Genomic DNA, 14,503 nt, shown 5'->3' with positions numbered 1-14,503 from the left:
ACATACATACTGTACATATATGTACACATATACTGTATACACAGATACACATATATATATATAGTGAGTGCTGAGCTAGACCCTTTCACAGCCGGAACGCCGTAATGAAAGGAGGCAAAACCTGACCTGAATTAATGTATAATGTGAGGGGTATGGTGCATTCAGGGCAGTTTCTCTCCCAATACAGTAGATGTCAGTACTGCCCTGGCATGGTCCCAGTAAGGATGCCCGCAGAGAGATATGGGAATCATAGTTCTGAGGAACAGCCCTGTCCTTTGGTGCCCCCAGGGGGTGCTGCAGGGGGTGAGACCTCCATCTGACCTGAAAGTGCTTCTGTTAGGCTATACCCTGGTACTGCAAGTACACCCAGGTCTGACATAAAAGCGAGCCGTCCAGCCTTCTTCAATGAGTCAGAGTCAGGAGTCAGAAGGCAAAGCTCATCTGGGTGAGAAGTAGTTTATTGAAAGGCTGTGGAATTACAGTATATATAAAAGAAAGTATTTTGTGCAATAAAAACTTTTCTTTTGTATCTGGGACTGTTTAGTGTGGTGTGTCTGGACTTTTGGGGCTCAGTGGCACCCGTGACTTTTACTATATATATATATATATATATATATATATAAAAAAGGCAAAGCCCTCACTGACTCCTCACTATTTTTCCCACTTTCCATATAGGTGGGAAGCTGAAATTTCGCTTGCTCATTCCTTGCAGTGTACTTGTCCTATTGCAATCACCCAAGGGGGGGAATGGGTGTACCCTGTTAACTGTACATATAGATAGGGCTCAAAAGTAACTGGACAATTGACTCAAAGGCTATTTCATGGGCAGGTGTGTGCAAGTCCGTCATTATGTCCTTATCAATTAAGCAGATAAAAGGCCTGGAGTTGATTTGAGGTGTGGTGCTTGCATGTGGAAGATTTTGCTGTGAACAGACAACATGCGGTCAAAGGAGCTCTCCATGCAGGTGAAAGAAGCCATCCTTAAGCTGCGAAAACAGAAAAAAACCCATCCGAGAAATTGCTACAATATTACGAGTGGCAAAATCTACAGTTTGGTACATCCTGAGAAAGAAAGCAAGCACTGGTGAACTCAGCAACGCAAAAAGACCTGGACGTCCACGGAAGATAACAGTGGTGGATGATCGCAGAATCATTTCCATGGTGTAGAGAAACCCCTTCACAACAGCCAACCAAGTGAACAACACTCTCCAGGGGGTAGGCGTATCGATATCCAAGTCTACCATAAAGAGAAGACTGCATGAAAGTAAATACAGAGGATGCACTGCAAGGTGCAAGCCACTCATAAGCCTCAAGAATAGAAAGGCTAGATTGGACTTTACTAAAGAACATCTAAAAAAGCCAGCACAGTTCTGGAAAAACATTCTTTGGACAGATGAAACCAAGATCAACCTCTACCAGAATGATGGCAAGAAAAAAGTATGGAGAAGGCGTGGAACAACTCATTATCCAAAGCATACCACATCATCTGTAAAACACGGTGGAGGGAGGCAGTGTGATGGCTTGGGCGTGCATGGCTGCCAGTGGCACTGGGATACTAGTGTTTATTGATGAAGTGACACAGGACAGAAGCAGCCAAATGAATTCTGAGGTGTTCAGAGACATACTGTCTGCTCAAATCCAGCTAAATACAGCAGTCAAATTGATTCATGATACAGATGGACAATGACCCAAAACATACAGCCAAAGCAACCGAGGAGTTTATTAAAGCAAAGAAGTGGAAAATTCTTGAATGGCCAAGTCAGTCACCTGATCTTAACCCAACTGAGCAGGCATTTCACTTGTTGAAGACTAAACTTCAGACAGAAAGGCCCACAAACAAACAGCAACTGAAAGCCGCTGCAGTAAAGGCCTGGCAGAGCATTAAAAAGGAGGAAACCCAACATCTGGGGCCTCATGTATAAACGGTGCGTACGCACAGAAATGTTGCGTACGAACCTTTCCACGCTCAAATCGCGATGTATAAAACCTAAACTTGGCGTAAAGCCACGCACATTTCCACGGTAACTCATTCCTTGGCGTACGCAATTTATCCGCCCGGTTTTGCAGACTGGCGGCACCCAGTGTCAAAGCAGTGCTACTGTTCCTGTGTGATCACCCTTTCTTTCTTAAATCCACATTCCTGGCGCGGCTTTATAAATACACTGAAATTAACTGCATATTGTTTATTAGTGTAATGCATCTGATTGTAATTAACCTGTAGCAATATAATGGTCCAGGGAATAGCCATAGTATTCCAAATACCATAACTGCTTTAGCGTTGTAACTCTCACTGCATCTTCTTTCAGCTGATCCCGTTAAGGGTTGTCACAGCAGATCATCTTTTCCCACATTACTCTCACTGCACCACTCGGAGTATTTATATCACTGTATCTGAGTGAGGAATCACAGCAGCAGCTGATTGGAAAGAGAATTATCGGTACACAGCATGAAGCAGATGCTGCCTGAGCCACAGCAAACGCTTTAGTCCCTGTACGGACTTCGCGGTTTAGAAACAGTTTCATCCCAAGAACTCTAAACACACTAAATCAGTCCATCAAGTGCTCCTTGTAGAAATGTTTGGACTTATAAGTACAATTACCCCACTGTAAACTTGCACTACAGTTATAATATTGCACAACCTGCGCCACTTTATAAAGCGCGTATTTACATGTGATGATGGTATTCATTTCTAAGACGAAATGCAGCAAAATATGTTGATTATATTATACAGATAAAACTTTAACTTCATTTAAATAATCTGTATTGTTAATAATTAAACATGTGAGGACACGGTGCCGCAGTGCTAGCTAGTTCAGTAATTGTTCCTGACTTGCGCTGTATTCTTGCTGGTGCTGACGCGACACTGGAAAGATAGACGGATATAATAATTAAACATGTACTACTAAGATATTTCAATGTTCCTTAAAAGTTTTGAAGAATCGAAGTTCTAAGCTTACAGATGGCTTCACGTCTATTACATAGCTTATTGTGTGGTGATTGAGTTTTTGGAGAAAGAAAAGTAAGGACAGGAATTGGAGGTTAGTACGTTTGAAAGAGACAGTACTGCTGTGATAAATTATTTCATTGAAGGTCGTGCATGGCGCAACAAGCCTCTTGCGTGAGACATGAACAAGCACTGCGCCACCGTGTTCCCATGTTTAATAACATGCTTTCATTCCTATCATCATGAAAAAGATATCACGTATACATCTCAGTATTTTAATTATTCGGAGAGCTGTAATATCAAGAATGTAATGGATTATGTGTCCTGTCGGAGAAAGAGAAAGCCCGTTTAAAAAGCAGGTAGTGATTCATACACATAGAGCACATAGAAGATCAAATACAGAACAAAGCATTTAACATGCCACTTTAGTTACAATGGGATTTGAGAAACTAGTAAATTAAACGATTTTAAGATGAAGTTTATGATGTTCTACTTTAATGGCAAAATAAACTACGTGATTAAAGTGGAAATTTCGAGATTAAAGTTGACATTTCGTGCTTTTTTCCCCACTGTGTGCCTTTTTTTGTTTGTACCCTAATACGCTTTCATATGACACTCAGACGGTGGGCTACGACTCGCTTTTTCAAGGCGACTTTGATATGTGATTTCTTTTTTATTTCGTGCACTGTGCGACTTTGTGAAGTTGAGCCATCGAGTTTCTCCGACACTCTGTCACTCGATCAGCTTCCTTTTGTTGATTATACCACTGTTTAAACCAACAAATAGTACGTTTTTCCTTTGCCTCCACTTGGTATTCGCTGAAATTCTTATATTTTCTCCCGTGCTTTTCCCATTGTCTTTTCACAGAAGGCTGTTTATATTGATTTGCATATTCAAAGAGGCGTAATTCTGGGAGGAGTTGGGGCGGGACAGAAGGCGCGTGCACGTGCGTTAATTTTCACGCAAATCGGGATTTATGTAGTAGAAGAACGTGAAAGTATGCGTGCGCACAGATTCCTGCATCTGGATTTTTCTGTGCGTACGCACAATCCCGCTTTTGTGCTTACGCCATGTTATAGTGTGAGTTCTACGCACGGCGTTATACATGAGGCCCCAGGTGATGTCCAGGAGTTCAAGACTTCAGGCTGTCATTGCCAGCAAAGGGTTTTCAACCAAGTATTAGAAATGAACATTTGATTTCCAGTTATTTAATTTGTCCAATGACATTTGAGCCCCTGAAATGAAGGGATGGTGTTCAAAAAATGCTTTAGTTGTCTCACATTTTTATGCAATCGTTTTGTTCACCCCACTGAATTAAAGCTGAAAGTCTGCACTTCAACTGCATCGGAGTTGTTTCATTTCAAATTCATTGTGGTAATGTACAGAACAAAAATTAGAAAAAAGTTGTCTCTATCCAAATATTTATGGACCTAATTGTATATATACTGTATATACAGTGTATATATATTGATTTCATCATTTACCTCATGAAAAAAAACTGAAATGTGGTGAAATTCTCCTTTGTCCTGCTGCTGTTCTGGAAGAATCATAAAGAAGGTATTTCCGTCATTTGAAAAGAGAGGTTCTTCATTCTGAGAAACAAGCAAAAATAAAGATTAAATACATGACTAATAGTTTGGGACAGACACAGGAATCAAACATCTTCAAATATTGTAAAACAATACCCCTTCACTCACAAGTCCAAACTGTTAACAGCAGGTGAATAAAGTGTAGAATGTCGGCCAACCCCAAATACTTGAAGTCTTAACTGAAAAATGTTTTACAGTCAGTCTGCGCCAATGAAAAAATATCGGCAGTGGTCTCCCCTTGACTTTCTCGAATACTCAGATATGGGGATGGATATTTGAGGAGTAAACCGCAAGACAATGATTGTATTTTTATATTATGTACATTAAAGAACCATCAGCAACAAATTAAATCAAATTAATCATATATTAAACAATTACCTGCCTCGCAGTAAGGAGACCTGGGTTCGCTTCCCGGTACTCCCTGTGTGGAGTTTGCATGTTCTCCTCGTGTCTGCTCTGGTTTCCTCCCACAGTCCAAAGACATGCAGGTTAGGTGTTTTGGCAATCCTAAATTGTCCCTAGTGTGTGTGTGTATGTGTGTGTGTGGTTGTGTGTCCTGCGGTGGGCTGGCACCCTGCCCGGGGATTTGTTCCTGCCTTGTGCTCTGTGTTGGCTGGCAATGGCTCCAGCAGACCCCCATGACCCTGTGTTATGATATAGTGGGTTGAAGAATGACTGACAGAATAACCAATTACTATAAAAGCAAAGTTGAATAAATTGGACCCTGCAGCTGCATGAATAAAAGGTAAAGTACCACTGCCGGTTAACGGAAATAACTCAAAAGTTGATAGAGATCTACATTTTGTACCTCATACTTGTATGCAAAATTTGGTACACCTAAGTTTAAGTGTACTCAAGTTATCATGTTTACACACACACACAGACATAATTCCAAAAATAGTACAGTAGTTTTGGACTCGGGGAGGTCTAAAATGTCGAGATTCATCAAAATCTTGAAATCGAATTTTGGAACGATTCCAATACTTACCCTATGAGAAAGTAAATCTGACTCAGGGAGGTCTAAAACATTGAGATTTATCAAAATCTCAAGGTTGAAGTTTTGTACGATTACAATACTTTCCCTACACTTTGTATGTGAGAAAGTTGAAAAAAAAAAAAAAAAAAAAAGGTCTTCATGAGCTCACCCGAATCCACTAGTGATAACAGAATGCAACTTTCATGGTCCAGGAGTGAATCGCTGACCTCCTCCTAACAGATTTTTGGAACTGCAGAACCTTTTCCCACGGCCCGAGAACATGCTGATCTATTTAGTTAGATCTTTTCCGTATTATATCTCCTTGATAGTTGTCCTCTCTCCTTTTTGAAAAATGGTACAGTTTATGCAAATTCCACCAGAAAAAAAAGAAACCGGATGTCCCTCCTTCTGGGGAGCCTCTGCCAATCACAGTCTATATGGGCTATCCTAATACTCACACAAGCAAACCAGGAAGACAGCAGAAAATACATAAGATTGTTACTTTCTTGTATACGACGTATAGGGAAAGTATTGTAATCGTCCTAAGATTCGATGTCGAGATTTTGATGAATCTCAACGTTTTGGACCTCCCCGACTTTTTCGTATTGGAGTCCTCCAAAAAATTCCATTTGGAGATTTTAATGAATCTCGACATTTTAGACCTAGAATCTGAAAATATGATTTTTGGAATTATGTCTGTGTGTATATAAACACGATAACCTGAGTACGCTTTCACTTAGGTCAACCAAAGTATTTGGTACAATACGTAGATTTCTATCAACTATTAGGTTATTTTTGCTAACCTGAAGTGGTACTTTACCTTTTATTCATGCAGTTGAAGAGTCCAATTTATTCAACTTTACTTTTATAATATTTGTTCGATATATTATTAATTTGATTTGATTTATCGCTGATGGTTTATTAATGTACATAATATAAAAACATAATCATTGTCTTGCGGTTTAATCCTCAAATATCTGAATGTACGAGAAAGTCTAGGGGGGACCACTCCCAAGTTTTTTATGTGGCAGCGCTACAAGATTAAACTGGCATGGATGAAGAGTTGCAGACAGAGGTGGGACAGGCTGGAATCTTCCGAGTTGTGGTGAAAGTAGGCAGGTATGTGGATTTCTTGGCATCTTCTGCTGCTCACCCCTCTGCTGATCCCTTCTAGGCCCCCCGTGGAGCATCACACCCTTCACAATCCTATACTTTCATTTGTGTTTTACCCCTACCGTTCTGTCAAACAATATTTACTAATGTGTTTACCGATCTCTGTTGGCTTTCTTAAAGTGATTTTGCCGAGCATCTTAAGCATAATCTCTGTCATTCTCCATTAATAATACACGCCATGTTAGATTGCTTTCATATCGTGGACAGATCTACACAAGTCTAACACATTCATACAAAGTCTTGTCAACTTAAGTAGGGAATTGATGTGACAGTACAGAACAACTCTAGGCTGTAGAACCAAAAAGAAAATACCCTTACTACTGTAGTGGTGCACAGTGCCTTCACAAAGTATTCAGAACCCTTCAGTTTTAATATATTTTGTTATGATGCAGTTCTGACCAATAGGGGGTGCCCTAGAGCTCTGCACTCCAAATACAAGTGCACCTACACAGTCCAATTATATATATATATATATATATATATATATATATATATATATATATATATATATATATATGGTTGAAATAGTTTTACTGTGAAATAATGCAAAGAGTACGCAACACGTGTTTCGCCCCAATTCTGGGCTCATCAGGTGTACACACTCACTGCACTCCCTCTCGGGAATCGAACCTCGGATGTCAGCGCTAGAGGCGAAGCCCCTAACGTTGCGCCACAGCGTGTGGTTCGTTTATTTGACAGCATGTAGATCGGGGTAATTACATTCACGGCATTCGTAGTCTGAATCACAATCTGATTGTATATGTGGTTACCTACTAGGTAACACTTGTGGTTGGTCAGCAAGTCAGCTAACATCCGCCACGGTGCCCTCTTTCAGTTGCGAGAAGCAGATCATAGAATGGTTGAAATAGTTTTACTGTCAAATAATGCAAAGAGTACGCGACACGTGTACGAAGGCCGTGAATGTAATTACCCCGATCTACATGTTGTCAAATGAACGATCCACATGCCATGGCGCAACGTTAGGGGCTTCGCCTCTAGCACTGATGTCTGAGGTTCGATTCCCGAGAGGGAGTGCAGTGAGTGTGTACACCTGATGAGCCCAGAATTAGGGCGAAACACGTGTCGTGTACTCTTTGCATTATTTGACAGTAAAAACTATTTCAACCATTCTATGATCTGCTTCTCGCAACTGAAAGAGGGCACCGTGGCGGATGTTAGCCAACTTGCTGACCAACCACAAGCGTTACCTGGTAGGTAACCACCCATACAATCAGATTGTGATTCAGACTACAAATGCCGTGAATATATATACATATACATATATATATATATATATATATATATATATATATATATATATATATATATATATATATATATATATATATACACTTTATTAATCCACTGAGGGGAAATTGTCTTTTGCCTGACCTTTGGGGGGTCAGAGTGTAGGGCCAGCCCTTATACAGTGCCCCTGGAGCAATTTTCAGGTTAAGGGTCTTCAGATGACATGAAATTATATTATATAAAAGTTCCTTTCACAGGATTCCTCACACAGTCCAAAGACATGTAGGTTAGCTGAATTGGGGAGCCTAAATTTGCCTGTCTGTGTGTGTGTGTGCTGTGAATGCCACACGGTTTGGATGGGCACCCCGACCAGAGATAGACGGGAGGATCCAACCAAGAGAAATGAAGGAGCCAGACCCGGAAGTGACGGCTGGATGGAGATGGACGGACAGCCCACCGGAAGTGGAAAATAGTGCTGGGCACATTTAATTCCCCTTGAACGGGAGATGGCAGCAGCCCTCTGTATCAGTAGCCATTTGGGAAGCAGTAGGGAATGCTGGGAGATGTAGTCCAGCAATACCTTAGGTGCCACAAGGGGGCATGCGCTCCCTTAAAATGGGACTTCCGTATGTCCAGGAAGTACTTCCATCAGGTGGTGGCCCTGGCACCGGAAGTACTCCCGTGTATTTAATAAAAGGGGCCGCACTTCCTCGTCTAGGTGAGTCGGAGCTGGGAGGATGTAGGTCAACACTCAACTGGAGGAGGGCAGTATGGTGGTAAGAAGAAGAGAGTTATTGTGGGAAGAAATAACCTGTGCTTTTGTTACTTTTGAAGGAATTGGTGAGTAAACCATCCTTTATTTGAATCCCAGGACTCTGTGTGTGTTCGGGTTGGGGTTCGGGGTACACTGACGCCCCCAGTTTCCTTCACAATGCGTGTGTGTGTGCCCTGTGATGGACTGGTGCTGTTTCCAGAGCGTGTCTTGAGCCATATGAGAGCTGGGGTGGACTCCAGCAGACACACACGACCCTGTTCAGGACAAAGCGAGTTAGAAATTGACTGACTGACCTTTCACAACACATGAGTAACCACAGGGTAGACTGGGTGGAGAGGAGTGACAGGAGTGATTTGTAGTAGAAGAGTAAATGAATGGGAAGGTCTATAAAACGGTAGTGAGAGCAGCTATGCTGTAAGGTTTGGAGACGGTGGCACTGACAAGAAGACAGGAGGCAAAGATGGAGGTGGTGGAGCTGAAGATGCTATGATTTTCACTCGGGGTAACGAGGGCAGACAAAATTAGGAATGAGAATATTAGAGCGGATAATATAGCTATGACAGTTTAGTGACCAAGTAAGAGAGGCAAGATTGAGATGTTGAGGGGATCTTCGGGAAAAGGATGTTGAGGATGGAACCGCCAGGCAAGAGAAAAAGAGGAGGTTTATGGATATGTGGTGAGGGAGAACATGAAGGCTAGATAGATAGATAGATAGATAGATAGATAGATAGATAGATAGATAGATAGATAGATAGATAGATAGATAGATAGATAGATAGATAGATAGATAGATAGATAGATAGATAGATAGATAGATAGATAGATAGATAGATAGATAGATAGATAGATAGATGAGCCGATGAGGCAAACCCTAAGTACCAAAAGAAGAAGAAGTCGCCTTTAGTTTGAACACCCTGGGCTGTGTACACCGCACTGTGTTTCAAGTCTGGAGCTCAGTGGCATCTCCGACCTGTCACACAGGGTGGAAAGAAATGGGAAAGAAAGGGTAAAACCATAAATACCTGCATCGTGAGAAAAAATTTTGATGTTCTTTCATGCTTCTGTAAAAGAAAAAGAAAAAAACAAAAAAAGAAAAGAGATTCTTAGTCTGCGATTTGTAAGTCTGCTCACTGGGTCGCACTTAGCCGGCTTCTTAGAATAGCTTGACAAGCACATATCATGCAAATTAACCCTGCCAATCGACCCCCCGAAATCAACTAATGAACGGTTTCTTCCTCCCACTTAAAATATTAAAAGTCGGCTGAACAAATGGCTTTTCAGACCTCAAAGGAGCAGAGCTTTACCTTTCGACTTGTACTTCCTGTTGAATTCTTTTGATTATTTTTATTACTGCTTTTTTTTTATTATTATTCCACCTTATCATGGGAACTCATGCAACCACTGTGCTGAGAGACTTCTGCATTACCTTTCATGTAAGTTAATTTAACTTTCTTCGTAAAGCCACCATACCGAAAGTACTCATTAGAAGGCAGAGTGCATATGAAACTGGCACTTACAACTTCCGATACATTGATTTGTCTGCTGCGTGAGGTTAAAAGTCAAACAGATTTAACAAAACGGCTGTTTGCTTTAACTCTAAATAGACTGAAGTTGATCTAATGAGTAAAGGTTGCATTGCATTTTTAATTAATTCTTTGGATGTAGCGTATATGTAAAAGATATAAGGGATTAAACAGGCCACCTAGGCTCAAAAGAAGCACAACGCCTGAGCAACCTTCTTAGGAAAGCCTACGGCACCACAGGACCAACCCTGGACACACTGGAAGCCGTTGTGGAAAAGAGGGGTCTGATCCTATGTCTGATCCTATCTTTCTCAGTGATCCCCCCTTATGTTCTGCAAGGTTCAGCTTATCCAATGCCCCGGGAGTCTCCGCCTACCTTCTTGAACCTTCCCTAGACTTGTAAAAAGTGACAGGAATGTCCCAGGTGTTCATGGGAGCCAGAGTCCAGTGTATGTGTGTGGCATTTTACTGTCAATCACCCATCCTGCCCCACCTATCTTCAGGGTAATAGGCTGGCTACTACAAAACACCTGTGTGTTGATACTGGGTAGTGCATGTGCGCTCATCAACACTCGGGGCAATGATCTTCATGGGCGTGCGGATTTAAAAGAATGCAACTTGCTTTAACATCCCCTCACTTGGAGTCGTGCGCAAATGTATATTATATCCCTATTACCTCACATGGGGCGAGGGCACTTAAAGTTGGGCACAAAATTTGAGATTCGGTTGGTTGCCACAGAACCAAATCATCTCTTGTGCAAAGCTACATTTTACACGTAACATTAATTCTGAATGACCGCACATTGATTTTTCCCTTAGACAGAACGATCACAAGATTTGTTATAAATATTATTCCATCTCTATCAAATCAACGTCTTTTTACGAGTTTATTGTTGTGTAGCGTTTCCAATACTTTCTGCTTTTCCTGGGATGTGCGTGACGCTCTGTCCCATGCGGATCACAGCTGTTACTTAAAAATAAATTCTCCACAAGGACAAAACTGAATCCCTGAAGCCTACGAAAAAACTCGTAATGCTACCTTAAATTACTTCGCACTACTTGCCATCAGCGTCTTTTATGTTGTAAATGTGTCGATCAGCACAAGCAGCAGGCAGCCTGCTATCCCATCACCCCCACCGACTGAAACTGACGTTCTCCCAGTTCAGGTGTGTTTATCTGGGTGTCAGGTGCCTGGAGCTGTGTAGGGTAAATAATATATTATTATTTGGAATACATACATTTCATGTGTGTTACGTGTCTACAACGATCTGAGTAAATGTAGGATGACAGGAAATGTGAGGCAAGAAATGCTGAAACATTTCCCATGTTATACTTATAATGACGTGAAGTGTATAATGTGTGAAGACTTTAGTCCCCAAATATCAAATAAACAAGTACGCTTTAATTCAAGGATATAACCAAAAAAAAAAAAACATTCAATTTACATGTTACTGTCAATGAGTTAAAAACTCAAACTCAAATGTCAATCGACAGATAATTGACATTTTTTCTTGGATGGTGCAAAGTTAAGAACTGCTGCCTTATAATCAAAATGTTGTGGGTTTGAGTCCGGGGCGCTCCTCATTTCAAGTAATGAGCTGCTATTATTATTATTATTCATTATTATTAATATTACTATCTTCTTATACAATACGCTACCGTGGCTGTCTGTTTGTCTGTCCGGGATTTTAAAATCACCTGTAGCTCGCAAACCGTTTGAACAATTGACCTGAAATTTGGTACACATATACAGTCATATGAAAAAGTTTGGGAACCCCTCTCAGCCTGCATAATAATTGACTCTCCTTTCAACAAAAAAAGATAACAGTGGTCTGTCTTTCATTTCCTAGGAACATCGGAGGACTGGGGTGTTTTCCGAACAAAGATTTTTAGTGACGCAGTATTTAGTTGTATGAAATTAAATCAAATGTGAAAAACTGGCTGTGCACAAATGTGGGTCCCCTTGTCATTGTGCTGATTTGAATGCCTGTCACTGCTCAATGCTGATTGGTTGATGAGCTCATTAAGCCTTGAAATTCATAGACAGGTGTGTCCTATCATGAAATGTAAAGGTATTTAAGGTGGTCAATTGCAAGTTGTGCTTCCTTCCCTTTGACTCTCCTCTGAAGAGTGACAGCATGGGATCCTCAAAGCAACTCTCAAAAGATCTGAAAACAAAGATTGTTCAGTCTCCTGGTTTACGGGAAAGCTACAAAAAGCCATCTCAGAGGTTTAAACTGTCAGTTTCAACTGTAAGGAATGGAATCAGGAAATGGAAGGCCACAGGCACAGTTGCTGTTAAACCCATCAGGTCTGGCAGGCCAAGGCAAATACAGGAGCGGCATATAAGCAGGATTGTGAGAATGGTTACAGACAACCCACAGATCACCTCCAAAGACCTGCAAGAACATCTTGCTGCAAATGGTGTATCTGTACATCGTTCTACAATTCAATGCAATTTGCACAAAGAACATCTGTATGGCAGGGTGATGAGAAAGAAGCCCTTTCTGCACTCATGCCACAAACAGAGTCGCTTGTTATATGTAAATGCTCACTTAGACAAGCCAGATTTATTTTGGAACAAAGTGCTTTGGACTGATAAGACAAAAAATGAGTTATTTGGTCAGAGCAAAAAGAGCTTTGCATGGTGGAAGAAGAACACCGCATTCCAAGAAAAACACCTGCTACCTCCTGTCAAATTTGGTGGAGGTTCCACCATGCTGTGGGGCTGGGTGGCTAGTTCAGGGACTGGGGCCCTTGTTAAAGTCGAGGTTCAGATGAATTCAACCCAATATCAACAAATTCTTCAGGATAATGTTCAAGCATCAGTCACAAAGTTGAAGTTACGCAGGGGTTGGATATTCCAACAAGACAATGACCCAAAACACAGTTTGAAATCTACAAAGGCATTCATGTAGAGGGAGAAGTACAATGTTCTGGAATGGCCATCACAGTCCTCTGACTTGAATATCGTCGAAAATCTGTGGGATGATTTGAAGCAGGCTGTCCATCAAATTGAACTGAACTGGAGAGATTTTGTATGAATAGTGGTCAGAAATACCTCCATCCAGAATCTCATCAGAGGCTATAGGAGGACAGCGTCTAGAGGCTGTTAGATTTGAAAAGAAGGTTCAACTAAGTATTGATGTCATATCTCTGTTGGGGTGCCCACATTAATGCACCTGTCTAATTCTGTTGTGATGCATATTGCATGTTTTCTGTCAATCCAATAAACTAATTGTCACTGCTGAATCCTACTGTTGCCATAAGGCATGTCAGATATTAAAAGGAAGTTGCTATTTTGAAAGCTCAGCCAATGAGATACAAAAATCCAAAGAATTAAGAGGGGGTTCCCAAACTTTTTCATATGACTGTACTATGTGACGTCTACTATCCACTTTCGAGTTGATGATTGACCTCCAAGGTTATTCCTCTTTTTATTTTTATTTTACTTTATTGTAGAATTAACTCTCGGCAGGGTGCAGTGCATGCCTACGGGCGCCGTTCTCATCCCTACCACCTTCGCCGTCACTTCCCCTACCTCTTCATATCTTAAATCATTCTTGAGGCAGATTGAAGACTCTGATGGGACACTCTCCCATCAGAGCTGAACACGATCAGATACAGTGCCAATGTTTGACATTGGAGCTTACCTACTTTCTGCTTGGCCAGAGATACTCTTGCAAACTTTTTACATTTTTGGCAAAGAGATCACAGCTACATTCTCGCTCCGAAAAGTAAACCAAAAATATTGTATATCAAGAGACCCTTGGATACCAAAGATTTCAATATAAATTCATATCAATACAAATAATTTTTTTTTTATATTGATTTTTAAAGTTTGTCCTGTTTCACTACTACATGGGTGGAGCCACAGGGGACAGCTACTAATAATCTTTATATATAATGCGCTACCGTGGCTGTTTGTTTGTCTGTCCAGGATTTTAAATCACCTGTAGCTCGCAAACCGTTTGAACTATTGACCTGAAATGTGGTGCACATATACTACGTGACGTCTACTGTCTGCTTTCGGGTTGATGATTGACCTCCAAGGTTATTCCTCTTTTTATTTTTATTTTATTTTATTGTAGAATCAACAAAGATTAGCGGCCAGCAGGGCGGCCGTGCAGTGCATGAGTACGGGCACCATTCTTATCCCTACCACCTTCACCGTCACTTCCCGTAACTCTTCATATCTTAAATCATCCTTGATGCAGATTGAAGACTTAAGTGTCAGCTTAAGTGAAAAATGAAAGAAAACATTCTAAGTAATTG

At 41.0% G+C, this 14,503-nt stretch overlaps 2 protein-coding genes across 4 annotated transcripts in view; both read right to left on the bottom strand.

The window, feature by feature from the left end:
- Positions 1–14,503, bottom strand: part of ccdc93 (coiled-coil domain containing 93) — an 876,647-nt gene that overhangs the window by 210,967 nt on the left and 651,177 nt on the right. The window lies entirely within an intron of this gene.
- The window catches only part of LOC114656664 (inactive dipeptidyl peptidase 10-like), a 284,823-nt gene that overhangs the window by 95,081 nt on the left and 175,239 nt on the right, over positions 1–14,503 (bottom strand). The window contains exons 10-11 of the mRNA XM_051930750.1: positions 9,728–9,766; positions 4,429–4,536 (exon numbers count right to left, since the gene is read on the bottom strand). Of these exons, the coding sequence (XP_051786710.1) occupies positions 4,429–4,536; positions 9,728–9,766 (147 nt within the window). The remainder of the gene's footprint in view (positions 1–4,428; positions 4,537–9,727; positions 9,767–14,503) is intronic.

Source organism: Erpetoichthys calabaricus, chromosome 8 (assembly GCF_900747795.2).
Source record: "Erpetoichthys calabaricus chromosome 8, fErpCal1.3, whole genome shotgun sequence".
NCBI lineage: Eukaryota > Metazoa > Chordata > Cladistia > Polypteriformes > Polypteridae > Erpetoichthys > Erpetoichthys calabaricus.
This window is presented reverse-complemented; position numbering and strand designations above follow the sequence as displayed.